Source organism: Chionomys nivalis, chromosome 3 (genome assembly GCF_950005125.1).
Source record: "Chionomys nivalis chromosome 3, mChiNiv1.1, whole genome shotgun sequence".
NCBI lineage: Eukaryota > Metazoa > Chordata > Mammalia > Rodentia > Cricetidae > Chionomys > Chionomys nivalis.
Window position 1 is genome coordinate 68,489,267 of NC_080088.1, and position 23,340 is coordinate 68,512,606.

General features: G+C 40.1%; 1 protein-coding gene and 1 pseudogene across 5 annotated transcripts in view; both read right to left on the reverse strand.

Moving 5' to 3' along the window:
- Tp63 (tumor protein p63) overlaps window positions 1-9,692 on the reverse strand; it is a 210,975-nt gene extending 201,283 nt beyond the window's left edge. For all 5 annotated transcript variants that reach the window (XM_057764111.1, XM_057764112.1, XM_057764113.1 and 2 more), the window contains exon 1: window positions 9,631-9,692. In XM_057764111.1, the coding sequence (XP_057620094.1) occupies window positions 9,631-9,692 (62 nt within the window). The remainder of the gene's footprint in view (window positions 1-9,630) is intronic.
- An 8,496-nt stretch (window positions 9,693-18,188) lies between these two features.
- LOC130871299 (RNA transcription, translation and transport factor protein-like) lies at window positions 18,189-18,927 on the reverse strand (annotated as a pseudogene).
- Between the last annotated feature and the right edge of the window lie 4,413 nt (window positions 18,928-23,340).

Sequence of the window (23,340 nt, forward strand, 5' to 3'; positions counted from 1 at the left end):
TGTGGGAGGTCTCTGTTATTCAGAAGAGCACTTTTATTCTCTAGACAGAAATAACTTCCCTCAATTTTGACTCTGTGGTGTTATATTAATAGTGAAAATGATCCCTCAAAATTTATGTCCTCTAGGACTGGGGCTACGTCTTAGTGTCGAGTGCATATCTAGCATGTACAAGGTCCTGGGTTCAATCCCAGACACCATGCAAAGCATTTTTAAATGTTCATGTCCTCTCAAGAATTAGAACAGTTGTTATGTTTTAAGGTATTTGTCTTAAGTTTATGTATACAAGACATTCCTACTGAGAACTATGAGCAGGGTTGTTGACCATATAAAACATAAGGTGGTAGAGATCAGTAGACTACATATATATCCAACTGGTCTGCCCTGGGCAGGCTAAACAGTTATGTAAGATCTAGATATGCAATAAGATTTAAACAAGTTATAATGTTATAAAAGCATCAAGTTGCATTGATTAGAAGGATCCAGATGCAGAGCCTCAAGTTAGAGACAGAGAGTGACCCAAGAACTGGAAAGGGCTCACAAAGCTTCTAATTGATAAATAATGAGATTCAGAACACTTAAAGTCTGCACCATTTTTCATAAATCTAGCACTTAATAAGTACTTGTAGAACATTATTGATTATCTCTGTACTTTGTAATGAAATTGAGGTTTGTGTCGTCTTTGTTTCCCTTTGACTATTGTCCCCTTTCCTCCAACCACATGTTTATCCGTCTATTTAAATACGCATTATTACAAACCTCCTTTGAAACGTTGTTAACAACTCAGATACTAGAAACAAAGCCTTTACACAATCCAAAGAGGATATAATTTTCTTGGTTTCATTTATGTTTTCAGTTTTGACATGTTCTTACAATTTCTTTCTTTAACTTAAGAAATGAGTGCAACTTTGCTTTTGTAAAGTAGAGCTTGATCTATTGAAAAATTATTCTGGCATTTTAAGCTATTTAAAGCATTTTTTTTTGGTATCACCATGCTTTTAAATAAAACAAAATAAAACATTATCTTAAGTGAAAGACATACGGGAAAACTAGGGCAATGAGAAAATTTAATAGAAAAGGTTTTATTCCACTCTATTGAATAACTGAAGGCAAGATGTATATGAATATAGGCTAAGACCTAAGTGAGACCTCATCTTTCACATAGTAGGACAAGTAGTACATCACAGATAGAGAAGCATGGGAAGTTTTAACTGACCATGTGACTCTAGGGCCAGGGTCATTGCATATTTCAGTACCATCTGGAGCTATCACCTATTCATATGCCTAGGGATTAGAGAAATCACATCAGAACTCACAACAGCCTCTATAGGACACTAGAGAAAAGCACTCCCAGTCTCAAAGATTCATCCAATTAGATCCAGCAGTCAAGATGTTGAATGAGAAATCTTCCATCTTTACTAGCAGTCTTGTGATTGCTGAACTTGCTCAAATTTAAATTTGAGCCAGGCAGTGATGGCGCACGCCTTTAATTCCAGCACTCAAGAGGTAGAGACAGGCGGATCTCTGTGAGTTCGAGGCCAGCCCGGTCTACAAAAGCTAGTTCCAGGAAGATTAGGACTGTTACACAGAGAAACCCTGTCTTGAAAAACTAAAATATAAAAAAAAAAAAAATTGAAAAAAAAATCCTATCAAATAGAGCATTTTCCTTCATTGTCTGAAGAAAAACAAGTAGTAAAGAGAAACATATTGAGAGATGGGCACAATGTCATAGAAAAACAAAAGTAAAGTAAGCATGGCCTCTCTCTGAAAACTTATTTCTTTTTTTTTTTTTTTTTTCGAGACAGGGTTTCTGAAAACTTATTTCTATACTCTAACTTGTACTTAAGAAACAAGTGACACTATTAAAACTTAGCCATGAAAATAGACCTATCTGTGAACTTGGATAAGATGGGAAGAAAGAGGAGACAATTTTCCAATTATTTTAAAATATAAGATATTATATTTGTGGGGGCTGGAGAGATGGCTCAGAGGTTAAGAGCATTGTCTGCTCTTCCAAAGGTCCTGAGTTCAATTTCCAGCAACCAATGGTGGCTCACAACCATCTGTAATGGGGTCTGGTGCCCTCTTCTGGCCTGCAGGCAGACACACAGACAGAATATCGTATATATAATAAATAAATAAATTTAAAAAAGATATTATATTTGTTATTTTAAGAAGTACTCGAGGATGTGAGGGCGATCTGGCTGCGACATCTGTCACCCCATTGATCGCCAGGGTTGATTCGGCTGATCTGGCTGGCTAGGCGGGTGTCCCCTTCCTCCCTCACCGCTCCATGTGCATCCCTCCCAAAGCTGCAGGCTCGGTTGAAGAGGACGACCTTCCCCGAATAGAGGAGGACCGGTCCTCGGTCAAGGGTATACGAGTAGCTGCGCTCCCCTGCTGGAACCTCCAAACAAGCTCTCAAGAAGTACTCGAGAGGAAGAGGTAGGCAGATCTTTGTGAGTTTCAGACTAGCCTGATCTGCAAAGTGGGTTCCAGGACAGCCAGAGTTGTTACACAGAGAAACCCTGTCTCAAATAACCAAAAGACACACAAAAGCTACGTCAAACCAAAAAATGAACAAAACCAAAAACCAAACAATAAAAACAACTAAAACACAATCCAAAGCTTGGCTGTGGCTACACTGATGAAGCTCCAGGTAGTGATCGGTAGTCAAAATAAAAGCAACCAACAAGCTGGACGCTAATGCCTCTATCCCACTATTATTCCATGATATGTTTGTAGTGGCTATTAATTGTTTACCTGATGCTATCAAACATCTAACAAAAAACTTACATTAAAAAACTCTAGGTAAGGATGTGACTGATAAAATTTCACACCTCTTTCCATTTTGTGTTTCGAGGCTCAAAAGATTTCCTCTGCCTTATTATTTCTATGCCACTAATTTTGTCTTCAATTAGGAGAGACAACGTAAGCTAATGGAATTTGAGAATGGCAGTTTGCTGCTGAACTGGGAAAATTAAATTTGCTCATTTGAAACAAAAAGTGACAAAATGTAATAGAACTTTGTAAGTGTCTGGAGAATGTGAGTCATTAGATTCTTGTTTCCCAGGCTGAGTGGTTTCAATCTCCTTTTCAGAAAGTCAAATTTATAATTTGAGGAGAGATAAGTGAGAATGGAGAAGGTAAATAATGCCAATAAACATTAGAATAGAGTCATAATTAATTTTCGCCATCTCAATTATTCTCCCAATTCTTATGGCTTAAGGCAAAGAAAATTTAATAAGTGCCATTTCCCAAAACCTTGACTAACCAATAAGCACACATCACTCGTGTTCATTTCTCATCTTCTATTCTGTGGAACAAAGTGACTTTCAGAAGCCGGGAAATGCGTAATTACACAGGCAGAGGTTGGTGGCCTTTGATCATAATTACAGTGCTTTATCCATCCATCACTTGTTGCTGGAGGACTAGTCCTTGGGAGCCCTTTAAAGGATCTGGGAACCCTGTCAAGACAAATTTGAGCTTCAAAACAGCTCATCAGAAACTTAGCTTTCTTGTCCTGAAACACACATAGAAACTGTCACTTTAATCTTACAATCCATTTGCCTTTTAAGTAAGTGACACCATGAAGTCTTTCTCTAGGAAGACGCATCCTGGGGGACGTTTATTTTGGCTTCTTTTGGGGGAACTGGATCTAAGTTTCTTGTTCTTAGGTCATGGTGTACAAACAAGGGAGGCATTGGAAGTACTTGATAAAAATGTTGATCTGGCATTCCCTTTATTTATGCTCCATTTCTCTATCTCAAATCTCAGATGAGTGAGGAGCCTCAGAGCACAGAGAGCTGCTTCTTCAAGTGTGACCTGGTGGTTCCGCAAATCAGATCATTTCTGTTTATTACACAATTTCAGGACTCCAGTCAAACCTGCCAATCACAGCCCCCAAGCATGATGGGGCATTTGTCTCTGTACTTGGGAGAATCAGAAGTAACCATGTATATTTAGGCTCCAGAGTCTTAGGGATTTTGTCAAGAAGTCGAGTTCGGCTTCACATCAAACAATCTGACACATGTTAACGAACACTGTTAACAAAAACCACTACTCCAATTTGCTCTCTCTCTCAAATGGCTGCTTCCAGTCCTGCCCCTTGGCAACCTTTCCAGCACCCTGAAACACAAGTGATTGGGGTGTTATTCTAACTAGTTGACACACAGGTCATTCTACCTGAGGTAACCTGAAAATCACCAATGCATCTCGTTCATCGTCTCCTTTCCTGACTCTACCATAAACGCTGTCATACAGAGAATATTTTTTAGTCAAATAAACTAAAGCAAGACATAGTTTGTTTCTCTACAGTTTGGGGATACAAATCCTGTGCTCGGCAGATTCATTTTTTATTGCTGCTGTAATAAGTACCACCTACTTAGCGGTGGAAATCGCCCTCCTTCATTACGTTACAGTTTGGCAGGTCAGAGACCTTACACAATGGCTGAAACCAAGCAAGGGGTTGTCAGGGCTCCTTCCCTCTGGAGAAAAATTTATTTCCTTATTTTCCAAGCCTTTGGAAGCTGCTCATCTATCTTGCCTCCTGACTCTTTCCACTTCAAAGCCTCCAATCAGCTATGTTATGCTGTCTTTTTCATATTAGGTCATTTTTGACTCTTCTATCATTAAAGACTCTTGTGATTGTACTGTACCTATATAGATAATCCAAATTAATCTCTTTCAAAGTTGGCTAACTAGGATCTTTAATTAGTAGCCATCCAGAGATTGGGATGTAGCTTCCCCTGGGGGCCATCACGCTGCCACCTCATCTTCCACCTTCCAAATGGATCGAATATACTGAGTGATCCTTAAACTCAGATTTTATATGTGAATCTAATATAACGTTCATGTACGTATGATGTTGAACCAGAGTTTGGAATTTGAACAAGAGCTTTAAATTTTCATCTTCTTTTTGCTAGTATTTTGATGTGTACCAGCAACTCAGCCCATCTAGGGTCCATATTACTTAATTCTAAAGTGCAAAAATTCAGAGACGAGATGATGTTAAGACCTTGAAGGTCTCAATCTCAACTCCCAGGAACCCTAATTTTGACAATCTAAAGATTTGAAGACCATCATGAGATGATTTTGAAGGTGGTACTGTGGTCCAGATCTTTGGCACACAGTATACACACTCTGCTGACAAATTTCCCCATCCCTAGAACATTGAAATGGTCCAGAATCTCCAAAACAACATAGACCATTATAATTGTATTGTGGTAAGAACTTGAAGTAGTTCTTCATGATCGCACCTGATGTATATACTAGACCCTGCACATATATAAAAGTCAATATTTCTTTAATTGAAATGTATCTACTTGTTCCTATCTTAGGCCTTTAAGAACTGAATTTAGACAACATAAGCCAACTACAATGTTCTGCCCTTCTTGTCAGCTAGACAAGCCTAATTGTTAGAGAACCTCAACTCTGATTCCCTCATTGAAAGATGCATCTAGTTTTTATCCAACACTAGAAATTATATTAAGTATGTATTATTTATTTAGGCTGTCCTCCTAAAAACACATAAAGATTTTTTTTAATCTTTGTTTTTTTGTTTTGTTTTGCATTTTACTCTGTCTGTAATTAGAAGTAATACATCTGTTGTGATCCCTTGGAATTTGCAGTAGCTAGAAGTCTTTATTACATTAAACATTTTTTTTAAAAAAAGAGAAGACAGCAATTGCTGCAACATGTAAGCCTGGGTGAAGCCCTTCTCAAAAGGTCTACATGCCCAAGAAGAAGTCAGTCAGAGAAAGTCTATTCTGAGGTCAAGGCGCCCATGCTGACTCTCTTCCTCCTCTTCCCATTGCCTGATGTCAGCAAGAAAGGAGAGGTCACTGCCATCCTTGGGAGCCAGCGTGTCTTGTCTCGAAGTAAGAAGGATGCCAGTGCAGAGAGAGGGCAAGTGACGACGCCCACACTAGCCATGCTTCTGCCTTTATGTGAGATTTACTCCACAAAGGAATGGCCTTCCACTGTAAGTGGGCTGTCACCACCCTTTCTCTTCAGATATATTTAGAAAGCACCGTTAATAAAGTTGACCTTTAAACAAATAACACAAAATTCACACACACATAAAGTACTATTCATATGAGAAACACTCAGGTTGTTTCCGCCTCATGAACCGTCTTTGAATCTCTGAGGTTCGCTGTGAAAGAATACAAAATATTTTATAAATGGATCACATTGTAAGGGTGTTTACTTTTTTTATTTTTGAACTTTATCCCATAATTTCAAAATGTAATCTTGATTTATTTTTATTTTTCCAGGGGCTTATATTTTAAAAAGGTGTTCTGAAAGAACTGAATGCCTCACAAAACGGATTAAAAGTGTAGCTAATAATCTAAATGGTAATGCTAAAAAGAAAATCACTTAAAGGACATAATTTATGCCGCAAGTGATACACAGCGACTTTGATTCTGAGATATTGACTTTTACGTTCTTTTCTACTATTTATCTGGCTAAAAACAACCAATAAACTTAGTGTACATATGCTTTGCTTATTAGGAAACTAACCCACTGATTTATTTGCTGATTTGCAAAATTTACTCATGCTCTGATATCTTTGTTAAGCGGGTCAGAAATCAAATGACAGACTTAATGACTTTTAGCCCTCTTCTCTTGTTCTGTGCAATTGCCAATGTCAACAAATACAAATATAATAAGCTCCACAGATATGAATGCCTTTCTTGTTTTCAGAAAAGTTTTTGCAAAGACGGAAGTTAGTATTGATTCAAAACACAACCAAATCGATTATATGTCAATATAAAGTGGAAAGGGAAAAAAAAAAAAAAACAGCGAAATCTCTAATAGATCATAGTACTTTGTATTTAAGCTGTTCTTTTTGGACTGGCACTAGTATACATCAATTAGCGATAACAGCATGCTATTCATTCTGTTCTATATAAAATAGGAATTCATGAATGACAGAAGTTTGGAGTTAAAAATATCCATCTACCCCGTCCTTCACTAACACAACAACAATAGCAAAATGCGTCTTTATGCTTCCTCAAAGACAAGGTTGGGAAAGACAAGTTTAAGTATGTAGATGACTACGATTATGGACTGATTAAATTTGGTCTTTCTTAAAATAGATTTTGTAAACTGAGAACTACCAAGGTTGTCTGCTTAGAAAAATCAACTCACGCTATTCACTCAGGGGAACAGTACTGGATTCCTGTGTTGTCATAGATGTTTTTCTTTTTTTTTGTTAATTGAAAAAGGTTTCATATAATATATTTTTATTACGTTTTCCCCTACAATAATTCCACTCTCCCCAGAAATATTTTACTCCCTCCTTAATGCACTAAGGAGGGATAATAGTAGCCAATGGGAAACTGACCTATGTAAAAAGGTTAAAATAGTTAAGGAGACATCGACTATCAAATATGTAAGTACTGTAGAGTTCATCAAATGTCAATAATAAACATCATAGCTTGTTTTCTTTTCTTTTCACACAGGATATCGCTAGCTAGCCTAGAATTTCCATCCTCCTGCCTCAGCCTCTTGAGTGCTGGGATTACAAGCATGAGCACACCACACCCACATTCTCCTGAACTTTTGTGGTCATGTGCCTTACTTATGAAGCACAGTGGTCATATTTCCTTCTCTCTGTATTTTTGACGTTATTTCATTATAAATGAATAGACAATTTAGCCTAAGAAACAAAATAAGCTTTCTAAATCTTCCCAGACCACAGTGAACCACATGTGCATGCCACAGCTCTGCACATTTTTTTGTGCCTGCTCCCCCAGCTGGGAAGGCGATTTTAAAACTGAAAGCTATTGAAGAAGACTGCTTTGCACTTTTCAGTATGCTGAGACCTGAGGTTCCACATCTCCATGAGCTAATAGGTCGCTGGGGCTACATGAGAAGCAATTTCTCTGCTATTTCTTTATTTGCATTTCTCTGCTCCCCCACTGGAAATGCCCACAGAAAGAGGTGTATAGGATGGAAGGGGCTAGCTAATCCACAAACTAGGGAATTAGCGAAGTTGCTGGGAATCCAACACAGTCCTTAGGAAATGCCCGGGACAGAACATTATAAAAACGGCTGCTGAGTCACGGCTGTGTTCTCAGAAGCTTGGGTCTAAAAGTTGGTGATTGGCCTGGGTGGTTTTTCAGACTGGAAAAAGGTCTTCGATAACGCAATCATCTTGGGTCTACTGCTTTATCATTCCTATGCCCAGATCCAGCTAAATTTAATGTTTAGGTCATCCAAGAAGATAGAATTTGGGTCCATTTGTTTTTGCTAATACTGTTTTGCTAATACTGACGGTAAGGGAGAATTCAGAGGACCATTCCCATTTCCGGTTTCAACCTGGGAAATCAATACCAGTCTCTCTCTGCTTCTGCCTCTGTCTCCTTCCTCTCCCTCTCCTTTGAATCTGTAGTCTCTTTTCTTACTGTACCCCCATTCCCTTCATCTTTCAGTTTCTGTTTTCCCACCAAAAACCTCACAGGAAAAGAAAGAGTCAGCCCTATGCCAGAACGAATTACACCGATGAAAACAGAATGTCTTTCCTAATCCCGAGGCAAAGCTCTATGGTAACCCAGCCCTGCCCAGAGCTACCGACTCAGATTCTAGTGTGAGCCTCCAGCAGGCACAGGTGGCAAGTGGCAGTTTAACCCCTTTCTAACCCCGCTGTTTTCAACACTGGGGATCTCTCTCATTAGGCGTACAAAGTACCAAATTCCAACCTCAAATCTCATGCCGTTAAATTAACAGCATCACACTGTTTTGTGTGGTGTGAATGTCTCCCATAGCTTTGCACGGGAAGCTCTCTTCAGATTTCATTTACCCGTTTAAAAATAGCAAACTCTAATCTGAAACAGTCTCTTCCCCCGACACAGGCAGACTATTGTGAACTCTCACTGGTATTTCTTCTCAGTGCTAGGTAAATATTTTTTCACAAACACAGATAAAATTCAGTTTCATCACAGGTTTGAGAAGTCACATTTGTCAAAAAGATGATGTTTGTTTTGAAACAAATCAAAAAGAAAATATTCTTTAGAGCTAAAATGACAAGCCACAATCTGTTTCATATAACAATGGCCATCTATTTTTAAGATTTAAATCACAATTTCTTGTGTCTGTTTTGACTTGAAGATTGCCCAATAGATCATCACATCCCTGCCCAATGAAATTTCTTTTCCTCGGGTGGGTGGACACCGAGCACGCCAACTAATACATTTTAATATTTTTAACAACTAAAATAACGTGAACATTTTTAACTAATGTTTTGATTAATAGTCTGAGAATCATACTCATCCCCCACTTCCAACCTCCTACATCTCCCAGTTCCTCACTCATCTTCTACCAACCCTTCTCTCTCTCTCTCTCTCTCTCTCTCTCTCTCTCTCTCTCTCTCTCTCTCCTTGTTGAATCCAGGGGTGTGACAATTTTTTTTTTAAATTGATGTCTTCAGACTTTGTCACTCAAGAAATAAAGCAAAAGATAACTAGAAAAGATGCGAACAGACTGTCACTTTAAGTCCACACAAAGTACAAAGTATTGTCCTTGTGCTCACTAAACAAGGAGTGGTTCTTTTGTACCCAACTGAAACACTCGGAAAACACAGGCACACCAGTTCAGTTTTGACAGAAGTCACGTCATATTTCAACTCACCGCTGGAAGTAAGGGTCGGGGCAGTACTGTAGGGTGGAACACCGTGAAGTTTCAAAATTCATTTCCTTCACCTCTCTTTGGTACCAACAGATGGGGAGCAATTCTATAAAATATACATATACACCTGAGAATATCTAGGTATGTAGCCAGGGAGGCTGAAAGCAATAGGGTCAAATGCCATCAGACATAGAAGTTGAGACACTTCCCCCTCTTCGCTCAGATTTACAAAGAGGCGGGGCATTTCTTCCTTTTAGCCAATGAGAATCTTCAAGTCCCTAGAGCATCATAAACAGTCAATTCTTACCAGCTGGGCATCCTCTCTAAAACTGTTCTTCCTCTCTGTCACAGTTTGAGAGCCCTTGACGTAGAGTGACCGCACTTGTTGCCAATTTGTAGGCATCTCGGAACTTTTGATCTTGCTCGTGATTGGGTGTTGGCATGAATGGTATCAGAGGTTAATCTCAGGAGCCAAGACGTGTGTCATTGAGCTAATAAATGTCCGCCTCTCTTCAGCTGTGTAACACTGCCTCGTATCTGGATCCTGGTTTGATTCGAGAGCTTCTGTCCCTGCTACTGGGGCTAGAATGTTTTGCAGAGAAGCTTAGGAGAGTCTTTTTTTTTCTGTCTTCTCCCCACCCCCCTCCTCCCTTGAGTCTCCCTTTCAGCCAACCGCCTGTTGTGGTCACAATCTCAAATAGCAAAGACAGGGAAATTCCTTGATTATATTTAACCTAGAACTCACTCTTCGTTTCAACTACAGAGAGAGTTATCATGCCTACGTCCCTAGAATTTTTTCTGCCCCAAATAAAAGAGACTGTACTCTTTTATTTTATCCATACAGATATAAGCAACAGCATTTTAAAATGTGGTTGTAAAATAGGAATGGATACTTTATTTTATAAGGTTTTTGAATTAATTTTTTCCTTTGGATATTTACTTAGAATTATTTCAAAATTAACTCTCATTGGAAAATAACGAAACGTTTTTCAAACTCTATCGGTCCGTTTCACTCTCTTAGGTCTCATATTTGCCGCTTTTAATCCCTCTTGACCTACTTTGCTATAAAATAATGTTGTTCATAATTCAAGAATTAATATATTATCAGACAAAGTCACCGTGGAGATTAATTTGTTTCCTTTCTGAATGTAGGCTGTAAGCCTATCCTGGCCCTGTGGATTTAGAGATTGAATGAAATATGATTCAGAAGCTAAATAGGACTAGAGTCCAACAGGGAAATAAAAACTGTGTGCCCGAGTGTCACTGACATGGCAAGCACACATCTCCATTCATGCTGTAACCGTAGCCACCTGCAAAGGAGTGACATCAGAAAATGTCAAAGTTGCGAGACAAGCCACTGGGAAAGCTGACATTTTCCTGTAAGAAGTTCTGGTTCAAAATGTGTTCGTAAAGATGTTTGATTTGTTGCTCCAGCCAGGGAGAAGCTATTTAAAACTTGACATTCTCTTCCTTTCCTGAGACTGAGAGTGTCTAACATCTGTGAATTGTGAAACGTACGCACATGCTGGGCCGAGCCCCAGCCAACTCAGACAGCTTGCTCTAAAAACAGGGTAAACTTGAAGCAAAGATCACTTCACTAATTAATTATAGACTTGCTCATTGGCATTGAAGCGTTTGGCTTTCTTCCTCTCGGTAAATCCAGACGACCTAATTGCAACGTTCTCAAAGTGAGAAGAGGCAGTGTCCTGTGACCATGGGGGAGTTCCATCACATAGGACCTGAGTTTTTGGAGGCAGAGGTGGGCTGATCTCCTGTTCAAAGACAGCCTAACCTGTCCCCAAAATGCAAGAATGGGGGATATAGTTCAGTGGCAAAGCATGTGTCTAGGGTGAAAAGGCCCTGGGTTCACTGCTCAGTTCTGAAAAGCAAGGAAGAGTAAGACTATGATTTCAATGGTAGAGTTTCCTAAGCGTTAATAAACCTGGAAGTGATTTGGATTTTTTTTTTCATGTAGAGCCATAGAATCTGGCTCTTTATTTCCAGGGTGGGGTTTGAGATGATGCTTCTAACTCTGGCCAGGGTGGTTGCCCATAGGATCAGAGTCTGAAGTGGTGAGATCTGTACTCGCTGCTGGTTGGCTATTAATAATTGAGCGCTTGCTGGAAATAAAGAGTTTGTTAAAATAGTTTACATTAACTTTCCAAGTCATAGACTTCCACATGCTCAACTTTCAGGCATCCTTTAGGATTTTTTGCTTACAGTTTACAGCTTAATTTGAAAGGTTTGTGTCTAAAATAACTTAAAGTACATTTCATCAACAGTTGCTACAAAAAAAAATCACTAAATTTGTTTGGGGAAAGAAGACAAATTATTAAGTGCCAATAAATTTTATGGAAAAGTAGTAAAAATAAAAAACAAAAAAGGATATTGCGTAATGGTAATAAACAGAGTTAACCTGATTTAGAGAAAAGCAAACTCCCGAGGATTCAGCAACGTATCTACAACATATGAGCATCCATGTCCTGAGAAAATACGTGACAATTATCCTGTAATTATTATACCTGCTTCATTTCTGTATTGCGCCACTCCCCAGAGACTTAAGTTATTCGCCAAATGTGTAAATTATTTCTTTGAGATGCAAATTAAAAAATTTTCTGAGAGTTTGAAGTCTTTTAGTCGGAAAGTGGAATGGAATAGCTCACACAGACATCTAGGAGAAGGCAATGGCCTTTCCTACCTACGTGCTTGAGAGATGCTTGGGGATACCCTTGATTTGTATGAAGAGGGAATAAAGAGCACAGGGAAACAGCAGTGTTCAGGATGTGGCGCTCTGGAAGTAATGTGACCCAGAGAATATGTCTTCCTTCGCGGCTTTCAGCAGCTGCGAATTTATCTGGCTGGATTCAAGTGTTCAGTACACAACCTCTCAAGCCTGTGTGGCATTTACCTCACAACTGCCGGGCCTATCTGGTCCAGGCTGCACACTTTTGTCATTATTCTGCTTCGGGTCAGGCTTTGTTTTCCACCAGAGATGTTCTCACGCCTCATGTGTACAACCTTCAAAGAACAAATGGTTGCCGTGTCTCTTCAGGTAAAAGGAAACGACTTCATCTCTCATGCTGTAAATCCTTACACTCAACGGCTGTGGTTTGAGTATAAAACGTCCCCCAGAGGCTCATGGATTTTACACTCATTTTGAGAGGCTTTAGGATCTTTGGGAAGTGGGGACTAGTAGAAGGAAATGATTCTGTGGGCCTGGGCTTAAAGATTTATAAGCTAGTTCCATTGCCTGTCACATCTCTAGTTCCCAGTTCACTCTCACGTGAACAGGCAGCCTCATGCTGCGGCCTCCACAGCTCTGACAGGCTCTGCTTGCTACCATTCCTTTGTGCCTTGATTGCGAGTCTCGTCAAGACAGGGGAAAGAGTTCTGCCACGCGACAAGGGAACAGTAAGTGCAGGGTGGTGGAAAACAGATGCTACCATGAGCAGATTCCCCTAGTTTGTGAGTGTGGCCACTGTTAATTAGAGAAGCTGAATTCAGAGTGATTCAACCTTAGGCACCGTCCTGCCAAGCTCATTATGGCATATACCACTTTAGGCTATGGGAACAAATAAGGAACCTTCTAGACTACATGGTGGCAACTTTACCAAATATCACCACATGAAGGGACGATCGAGAATGATATTTTTCAACTCCTAACCTCAGTTCAACCAGTCTTTATCCACTGAGGGGGAAAGCTAGGCTCACTTTGGGAAGAGTGTCTTACAAACCCTCCCACCTTGCACTCCATATTTCTTAAGGTTGTTCCAGTCTGACAGTGAGGCAGAGTAAAGGCAGGGCCAGGATTCCCGAGTGATGATAGTGAGGATGTGTTAATTCAGTGGAAAAGCGTGCTTTGCAGACCTAGCTCTGGGCTTTGCATTTGACCTTGAGCTTCTTGCAGGTCCTGGAATCCATCAAATGGAAATATTTATAGCTAAACTAATGACTAGAGTCTATTCAGAAGGGAGAAAAGGCTTCAGGGGGTTGTCCCGACGAAAGGGAAGTTTTGATTCAGAAGGCATGCAAGGAAACACAGACGCCAATTAAGTAGGGAAGAGGTTGGCAGGTTCCCTAACAGACAAACCTGATACCCTCAAAGTCACACCCAGTGTCCAAAAGCAATGTGGGTGGGCTTCTCTTCTAGACATACCCGAACAGCTGTGTGGGGGACGCTCCTCACTTCCACCCCCTTCTGCACTCAAAGTCCACGTGAGCGGGAGATAAATAAGGAAACACAGGAAGTCCTTATTTGGTACTGCCCAGATTTGTTTTTCCGGAAGCATCTGTTAGACGCAAGACAAGATGTGCTTTTCCTGTGCATGTTTCGGTGTGTTTCCTAAACGAAGAACTCACTTACATAACCACGGTTCAAGCATAGAAACCATGAAGTGCACATTCGCACAATTTTTACTTTCTGCGTCCATTTACGGTTGCCTGTCCTGCCAATCATCCTGGAGAATAGCAGAAAAGCCCGGCTTCGTGCATTGCCCCATTTAGTCTTTTCTCACGGGGAACAGCCCCTTCAGCTGCCTCACGGAATGGCTATTTGGAAAGATGACTGGCCAGTTGCTTAGTTTAGTTTGGGGGTGGGGGACATTTTCTCCTGAGTAGATTCAGTTATTCACTTGGGCAGAAACAGCATGAAAAGTGAGGCCCAATACACCAAATCAGGACTTGTGTGGCTTTTCAAATACCCCCAGTGGATTTCCCCCGTTTAAACCCCAAAGAAACAGATCATTTTGAAGCTTTCACAGAAACTTCAAGACCTCAGGAAATTCCTCTGAGGTTCATTCACAATATCATATACTTGGTAGGTTGGCTTCAATTGTGCGGAGTCACTAAAGGTTCGGGTCGCCGGCCACCACGGGATCACTTTAGGAACTGGCAAGAAAATACCTGTGTGGTTTCTTTAACAGGAATGCAAAATGGTGCAGGAAGAACAGTCACTTCAATATTTACTTAAAACATAAATTGTTTTCTATTATCCAGCTGATGTATATTAGTCAGTACACATATTATATATCATATGTCTGCATATATTATATGATATACAATTATAAATATACTATACATGATTTGAGAAGAACATATGAAATAGAAATTACCTTAATTTTGGAGGACATAAGCACTCACATCTGTGAAGAGCCACAAACAGTAAGGATGTCTGTCAAGTTTCAAATGGGCACAATAGAAGAAAAGCCTGGGGAAGATTCTTTCCAAATCCAGGAACTCAAGACTATGGTGAGGAACTTCTTAAAAGCTATATAAATGTTTGATCCATCCAAGTAACTAAGTATATAAAGCCATTTGTCTACAAAAATCATGCTTATAAGTTGCCTATAGATTATAAAATACATTCGTGGTGTTACCAGAGTCTGGGGGCGGGGGAGGAGTTGGAAGTGGCTGTTTAACAGGTATTGGGTTTCAGTTTTGCAAGATGAAAAACTTCTGCACATCAGTTACATGACAGTGTGACTATATTTAGTTCTACTCAACTGTACATGTAAAAATAATTAAGGTAGCAAAGAGTGTGTATAATTTTGCATAGTGAATTTTAAAAATTGAAAATATGTATGGGTAAATGATGGACTCAACATTCAGCAGAAACACCAAAGGTAAGAGAAACAAAAGAGAATCAGAGAGTATTTCTTCAGAAATATGCAACATGAATGTCTATACGGGTTTTAAAGAGCCATTGATTTATGATCTTCTTCTTCTTTTTGCCTGTCCTGGAACTAGCTCTTGTAGAGCAGGCTGGTCTCGAACTCACAGAGATCCGCCTGTCTCTGCCTCCCGAGTGCTGGGATTAAAGGCGTCCGCCACCACCGCCCGGCTCTGATTTGTGATCTTCTAAGAAGGATTTTTAAAGTCATAGATTAGGATTCTGCTATGTAAAACATGTTCTAGGTATATAAAATCTGACCGGGGGCTAGGGGCATGTCTCAGTCAGGCAGTAAAGTATTCACCTGGCAATTTTGCACACCTGAATTTGACCCTCAGAAGCCAGAAAAAGGCTGAGTATTGATGTGGACATTCATAACCCCAGCTCTAGGAAGCTGGAGACAGCGGGGTGATATGTGAAATTCGTGGTCAGCCAGCTTAGTCTACTTGGGAGTTTCAGGCCAGAATTCCAGTTAAAGAAAAAAGAGGAGAGTGGACGGTCCCTGAGAAGAGACTCTGAGACTGCCTTCTGGTCGCTACATGTGCACACACGCATACAAGCACATACACAAATACACACACACACACACAAATCGGTTGATATAATGTTTAAAGTGATCATTCTGTCTGTGTAAGGAGCTTAAACTTTTAGTCTCTGAGTCTAACACGTGTGTTTGTTGCTTTTCCCACTGTAGCTCAGTGACCATGGTTGATGTTATGATATAATCCTGAATTTTAGCATGGTTCTGGTGTTTTTCCCCAAGATAGAGCATTCATTTATTCAACAACTGATTCATACAATCCCCATAAATAATTCCTAATGGTCTCCTTCATGTAGGTGGTGGTGTGCTGGAACCTGCTGGGAGCAGCCAGATCAATAAGAACCATCCCTATATCTAAGTGGCTCCCAGAGCTCTTGAGAATGACTCTCTTTCCCTTTTCGTTTCTTAAACTTTGTATACAAAGGAATGCACTACAATACCATAATAACCCAAAGTCTGCCATGATCCATTTAAATACAGGTAAACTATTAAAATTTTATATTGCTCCTTTTTTCTTGCCACTGCATTTGCATTACATCTCCCTCATAAAATTTCATCTTAATTAATGTTTGTGAAAGGAAAAAGGAAAAAAATAAGTGTAAAGAGCTGGAGAGATGGCTGAGAGATGAACAGCACTTGCCTGCTCTTCCAGAGGACTTGGGTTCAGTTCAAAGCACCCGTATGACAACTGTCTGTATCTCCAGCTCTAGGGGATCCTACACCCCCATACAGACATAGCTTCAGGAAAACACCAACACACATAAAATAAAAATAACTAACTCAATAAAAAAAATAGGTAAATAAAAAGGAATGGATGTGGCATACACATCCGTGAGTTACTGATTGGTCAATTTGCTTGGCTGGATTTTGGTCTGGGGAAAATGGTACCTGACAGGTGCTGATGAGGCAACAGGATGTTCACTAGCATCCACGGAGCTCAGGTGTTGGCAGGGAGAGAATGCAACATTCTTAATGGTCTATGTAAGATCAAGAGACCACTGTGGCAGTTCATCTCTCCACACAGACATTCATTTCTGCCTTGTTGCTTCAGTATTGTTCCTCGGGAAACCCTAAAGCTCATTATTTCTGCCCAGAAGGAAGGTAGGTATGAACCAAGATCTGCATATTCCAAAGGCTGTAGCAATGTTGTGTCTCTTTGGTACTCTGAGTCCTGAAAACAATACCTATAGAGCACAACAATCAAAAGAAGGATGAGAAGCAGTTATGAGTTCCTAATTTTGAAAATCAATTATACTTAACATTTAAGAGAATTTAGAGATCATTACGTGAAAGAGAAAAAAAATCCAGCAAGCAGGATAATTTTAAAATAACAACACTTTCTCTGGATTTTCCAGGGTATCACCTCATCTCAGCCTTCTAACTTTTCAGTGAAGCCAAGACAAGCAGGGCCATTAACTCTTCTTTACATAGAAAACCAAGATTCGGTGTAGGAATTGATATCAAATTATATCTTCCAATAACAACCAGTAAAACAGCACTAATTAAATGCCCGTGGTATGCTTCACAGTACAGGGCTTTGGCAAAAGAAAGCACGATGTCTTTCACTAAACACTTTGTGCCTATGGCCCACTTATGTAAATGTGAAAAGCCCTGGTGCTATTTTTTCCACCTGAAGTGAGAAACAAAAGCTGGGGAGTGTGTGCTCCAGGTAGCGATGGAGCCAGGATCTGAACTCATGTACAGCAGATGTCCTAACATGACCACCATGCCTTCAAAGCCCTGGCAAGATTCAGAATGCTTTCACATATATTATTTTGCATCTTGGAGTCTAAATAAATGGTTCTAGCATGTGTCCCTTGGCTTCTTTTTCTGGTCCAGGGAGCCTACAATACCCTAAGCCCCACAAATACCAGCCTCCAAATGAAGGCATGAGCTCATAGAGAGCACCCACATTTGGGCTGAGAGTCAAGAATGTTAACTCTGCTTGTTTTGAAATTGGGTTGTGCACACTGTTTAAACATGCAGAGGTGGACTGACTGATAAAACACTTCTGTGGGCTGGAAATAATTCTCAGGGCATCCTTACAGGGATATCCCATGCAATGACCCCTGGCTGAGTCTTGTTTATAACAATACCCCTTTCTTCCTTCCTTCCTTCCTTCCTTCCTTCCTTCCTTCCTTCCTTCCTTCCTTCCTTCCTTCCTTCCTTCCTTCCTTCCTTCCTTCCTTCCTTTCTGATTTCCCAAACTTTATTAAAGTAAAAAAAAAAATTAGTGGTGATAAATCTCCAGAGCATGGTCATTTTTCTGGGATTTTTCCTTAGAAATGAGACCCTTCCAAACACATGCCCATGACTCATTCCATCCATACTAAGCAGGTGCGTAGCTGAAATCTAGGGGTGCTCATCTTCCAACTTGCCCCAGTCTGTCTTTGGATCAGCAATAACTGTGACAACTCCAACTACTATGGCTTCATTATTTGTTTTGTCTCTAGTTCTCTGAACACTTCTATACGCAGGAACCACAGAATTTGAACAGTTTTGTTAATAACTACATTCCCTGGGTCAAAAGCAAGAAAGTTTGTCTTTTAAAAAAGCCACTGGTAAGCTCTTTTCCATTCGATTTGCTTTAGCAACTATTTGCTGTGTTAGACCCTCCTGAACCAAAAGGTGAATAGCCTGAAGTATCACCAAGTAATCATCATGACACTGGACTGGAAGCTAGCCAAAGCCATTACACCAGCCTTAAAATCTGCGTTATTTACATCCAGGTTGACCAATGGCTCTGCATTTTTATCTGCATTTTGGGTATTTCTTTTCTGTTACGAAGTATTAGTTCCTTTCATTTTTCAGCATTGTCTCCATGTTCAACTCTAACAGCTAAAATAGTAAGTCAGTCAATTGCTTCTTGCTGATAGTGAATCTTGAAAGGACAGTTAACGTCTTTGAGATGCTTCTATAAGAACTCGGGTTACTCACTGCTCTGGATGTTTCCCAAGTTACCCCTGCCTTTGATCCTGCAGCATCTGATTTTCTGGTCTTCAAGCCAAACAATAAAGTTTCTAAACTCTGTTTAATCTTTGCAGTTGAAGCCCTCAGGGTTATAGAAGGCCATGAGCTCGTATCCGAACATGACCCCCCCCAATTGCACTAGGTGCTTGGGGTTCTACATAATGTGTTCCAGGCCACCCAGGTCTACATAGTAAGACCATTTCTCAAAAAATAAAGAAGCCGAGCGGTCATGGCACATGCCTTTAATCCCAGCACTTGGGATGCAGGGGCAGGCAGATCTCTGTGAGTTCGAGGCCAGCTTGGTCTACAAGAGCTAGTTCCAGGACAGGCCCCAATAAAGCTACAGAGATACCCTGTCTCGAAAACCAAATAAAATAAAGAAAGGGAAAGAAAAAGATGTTTCTTGAGGTGTGTAGAATATTAGAATATTTACAGTTCTGGTGAAAGAACAGGTAAGCTTAACTGTTACATGCATTACTGACATTGTCTTGCGAAGACTCTCATGAGTGCCAAGTTCAGGTTTTTGCTAGATGCAAATAAAACAGTAGAGTTGTGTGGTTATTACTAAGCAATAGTGACACCCCAGAGAGAGAGAGAGAAATTGGGAAACTGAGGGTTTCTAACATGCAATTAAAGGGTGAGTATAAGAGACAAATGGTCTCTTTATCACTTATGAGGAGTCAAGAGCCTCTTCACAAAAACAAACAAAACAAAGCTGCAGGCTGAGAACTCATGGTTAAAGTCCCAGAGATTAAGAAACATTTGAGCTCAGGGCAGATTGCCTGGAAACACCTGTTACCCTGAAATAAAAGAGGGGACCTTGAATAAACTCCATTAATAATTGTTCAGACTCTCCTAAGCTCTCAGAGACTGAGATGGACCCCTTTCCGTTGTGAAGCCATGACGTCCACTTGCTGAAGTGTTCTGGAAAAATATCTCTACAGCAAGCGCCCACTGCATGAGTGCCTTTATTTTCTCTTTAGGGTCCTAGCCTCCTACCTAAGGCTAAATTCCAACAGAACAAGAAAAGAGACATCCTAGTCATAATAAAAGGGAGCAGAGTAATCAGAAGAGTGGCAAGAACTTAGTAGCATGTACCAGCTGTGGATAAGGAAATCCTTAAGGTTGCATATTGCGGGTGTTTCTCTGAAGGGGCTGACAAAGAAGGCATACAAGAGTTTGGTGACTTAGGTACATTTTCTCATGGGCTTCAACTCCCTGCTAAGGACTTTCACGGCCAGGGCAAGCCTACTACCACTACTAGTTTGTTCTAGAAAGTCTAAAAGCAATGATAACCAATGCTGGGTAAAGATGTGTTGCATGAGTTTCCCTGGAAGAGAAAAAAGGAGAACCAGGGGAACTGAACACAGTAAATTGGAACTGTGAAGTCAAGAGATCCAGCAGAAGTGGGAGTGGGGATGCAGATGGGTGGGGCAACAAAGCTATCAGGCACGTGGAAGGTAGGGTTGCACTAACCCTAAATCTCTGAGCACTACCTCTTCTCAGTAGCTCAGGCCTCATGATAGGAGAAATGATCAGAGCTGGGCTTCCTCCCATCAATCCATGGGGATGGCATCCTTCTACTCTCAAGCAGTAAGGTCAAATGGTGGTCTTTACCTGTTAGAGAGAAGAAAGCTGTAATTACAATAGAGACAAACAAGAAAGCTTAGAGGTGCCGCCAATGGGCTTGACCTGCAAGGAGTTGTAGAGATGTCTAGCTAAGACATTCTTAAAAATAAGATCATGGCTGTCAATAAAGAGTACATCTTAACATGAAAATCCAGACCAAAGAGAGTGGACTGTGTGAGGCTGAGAGATGTTGAATGAATACCAACATATAATTTCTTAATTCAATTATTGACCCAAGCTCATTTTTAGATTTATAATCCATTACTTAAAATGAAATACATAACCAGAATTTTTAACCTGACATTGAAACACAATGTTCTCATCACCAAGTTCACACTTGAGAACAGTAAACTCAAGTTACAACAATATTTGCTCCCCTGCAATGCTTTAAGTAAACTTCTAGCTTGAAAGTTGCTGGTCTCTGGTTGGGCATGCCTTTATATTCTGCAAATGTATGTCATGATGACTGATCTAGACTTCTCTAAATAAATCTATCGGTAAGGATGCTCAGAGAAATGCTTTAGGCTCTGCTCTTAAAAGGACTATTTATGTATTTATGTCTCCAGAGTCAATGACTTAAAATACTTAAAACAAAGTCCCTAAAGAAGGAGCTTTGTATTTACAATTGTTCTGTACCACGCAAACTGTCGAGTACAAATTGTTTATAGCATTTATTTGAGTGACAACATTGAATACCGAGGGTCTGATATTAGGATGGACTTCTGTGAGCTGAGGATCACATGGGTACACAACAAACAGAATGTTGGTTAAAGTCTAACTTGTTCACTGTATCTGGAGACCCATTCCATGGTCATTATTCCAGTTCCCAAGTATTCTATTGGAATGGTAAAATTAGCAGTATGATACCTAGATTAAGATTTTGGCTGCAAAGTAAGAGCTTTCAGACTGAAAAGCCCATACAAAATCCTCTTTATTTGCCCTATCCTCCCTGATCCAGAGTTGAAACTGAAAAGAAATATTATATTCTAAAGATGGTAGATATTAGTTCTTCCATGATGATGGCTGAAAAAGGTACATTAGGTACACAGGGAACACCATTATTGTAACTCTGTTAGATGTCTCATTATGCCTACCTCCAAAATACAGATGAGTCTCAGAGGCCAAATTTTTGGTTTTATAATGTCAATTCAGTAATTTAATAATAACCTGTGTACAACTTATATGGGTTTTTTTTTCTTTATTTGTTTTGCTTGCTTGCTTGGTTTCCCTTTGCCAGAGAAGGCTGACAAGATTTCAGATCCATGTAGCTACTTGTTTAATTTGATGATAGAGGAGGATCAGAAATAATTCATATTCATGTGGGATGTGTAACAAAACTTAGAGTTTTACCTCGGGGTTGTAAGACCTCTTCTGTTCCTTGTTATATTGTATACTGAAAATATCTGGGTTGCTCGTTCCACCCACAGCGCATCACATGTCCTATTCTGAAGTTAGCACAAGTAAATGGCTTGTTGATGGGCAGGAGAATCAATACAGGGCTTTGATGCAGGAATTCTTGATAAGACAGCTATAAGTGTACATTTGTCAATGGATCAGTGGTTCTCAACTTTCTCAGTGTTGTGACCCTTTAATATGGCTCCTCATGTTGTGATGACCCCCCAACTATAAAGTTATTTTCATTGTTACTTTGTAACTATAACGTTGCTACTGTTAGGAATTGTAATGTAAATATCTGTAAATAGGCAATCCCTGTGAAAGGGTCACTCGACCCACAAAGCGGTTGCAACCCACAGGCTAAGAACTTCTGGAACAGAGGCTAAGCCCCAGGAAGATTCAGAACCTGAAACTTGAATGAAACTTTTAGGAGTTCATGTGTTAGGACATTGCAAATGATACCTTCTGAAGGAGAAAGAAAAGAAAGATTATTGTTTCCTGAATTACTTATTACTGTTAAGGAAAAAGAGCTTAGCATAGGAGCTCTGGAGGCAGCATATCCCACGGCTATTTATAGAATTCTGGATCAAATGCTGGCTGACAATTCATTTCGGGTGCATTGCGGCAAAAGATGCAGCTTGGAGCTAAAGGAAAATCCATTGGCATGATCATAATGTACACATTGACATGCAAGAATAAACTCAAGCCATATATACCCCAAAAACATTTTTATAAATATCTTTATAAATAGTCAAAAATAAGTATCTTTAGCCTATTCTAAGCAGCTATAAACTGACCTTGTTGCATCTTGAGCCATCATCTCAGGACTGCAGGGGTCTTGCCTGATGCTGCTTGTCACATTGCGTTTAAGTTTACTAGGACAACAGGAAGGCCCATCTCTGATTTCCAGGACAGGTCCTACAACACAGGTCAACTGTGGGCACAGACCGTTGCAGTCAACCTGAGCTGTTCATTGTCTCTTTGAAGGCCAGCCTTGGCTAGGCATGCACTGCCTTAGGATGTGTGTGAAGGTGTGCAATGTCTGGCAGCAGCTTTTCAGAGCAATTTTGGATGAATTTGAAAGATACAACATCCAAAAATAGTCTGGAAGCAGTGAATAGTGAACCCACTCACCTACTTTGTGAGAAAGAAAAATCCCCAAAGTAACTAAATAAACAGAGTTCTGACACCGACCAGTGACTTGGACACATTGGCCAAGGCAGAAAGGAAGGGAAGTATTGGAGACAGTGCAGCCAGAAACAGGATATAGGAACACAGAAACCCATTGTGAAGATGTTACTGTCACATGTTCCTTCTTATCAGGACTCAGGAAGAAACATTGGCAAAGCAAATACACACAATTATTCCAGCATGACATTCTCAGCACCTCGAAAAAGACAGAGATCATGTGAGATTAGAGGGAGGGGAGGGTAGGACGTGAGAAATTCAGATTAAATAGCTAGCCTTGAATAGCCTATTTAGAACTTAATTTTTCTTTCTTTTTTATTTT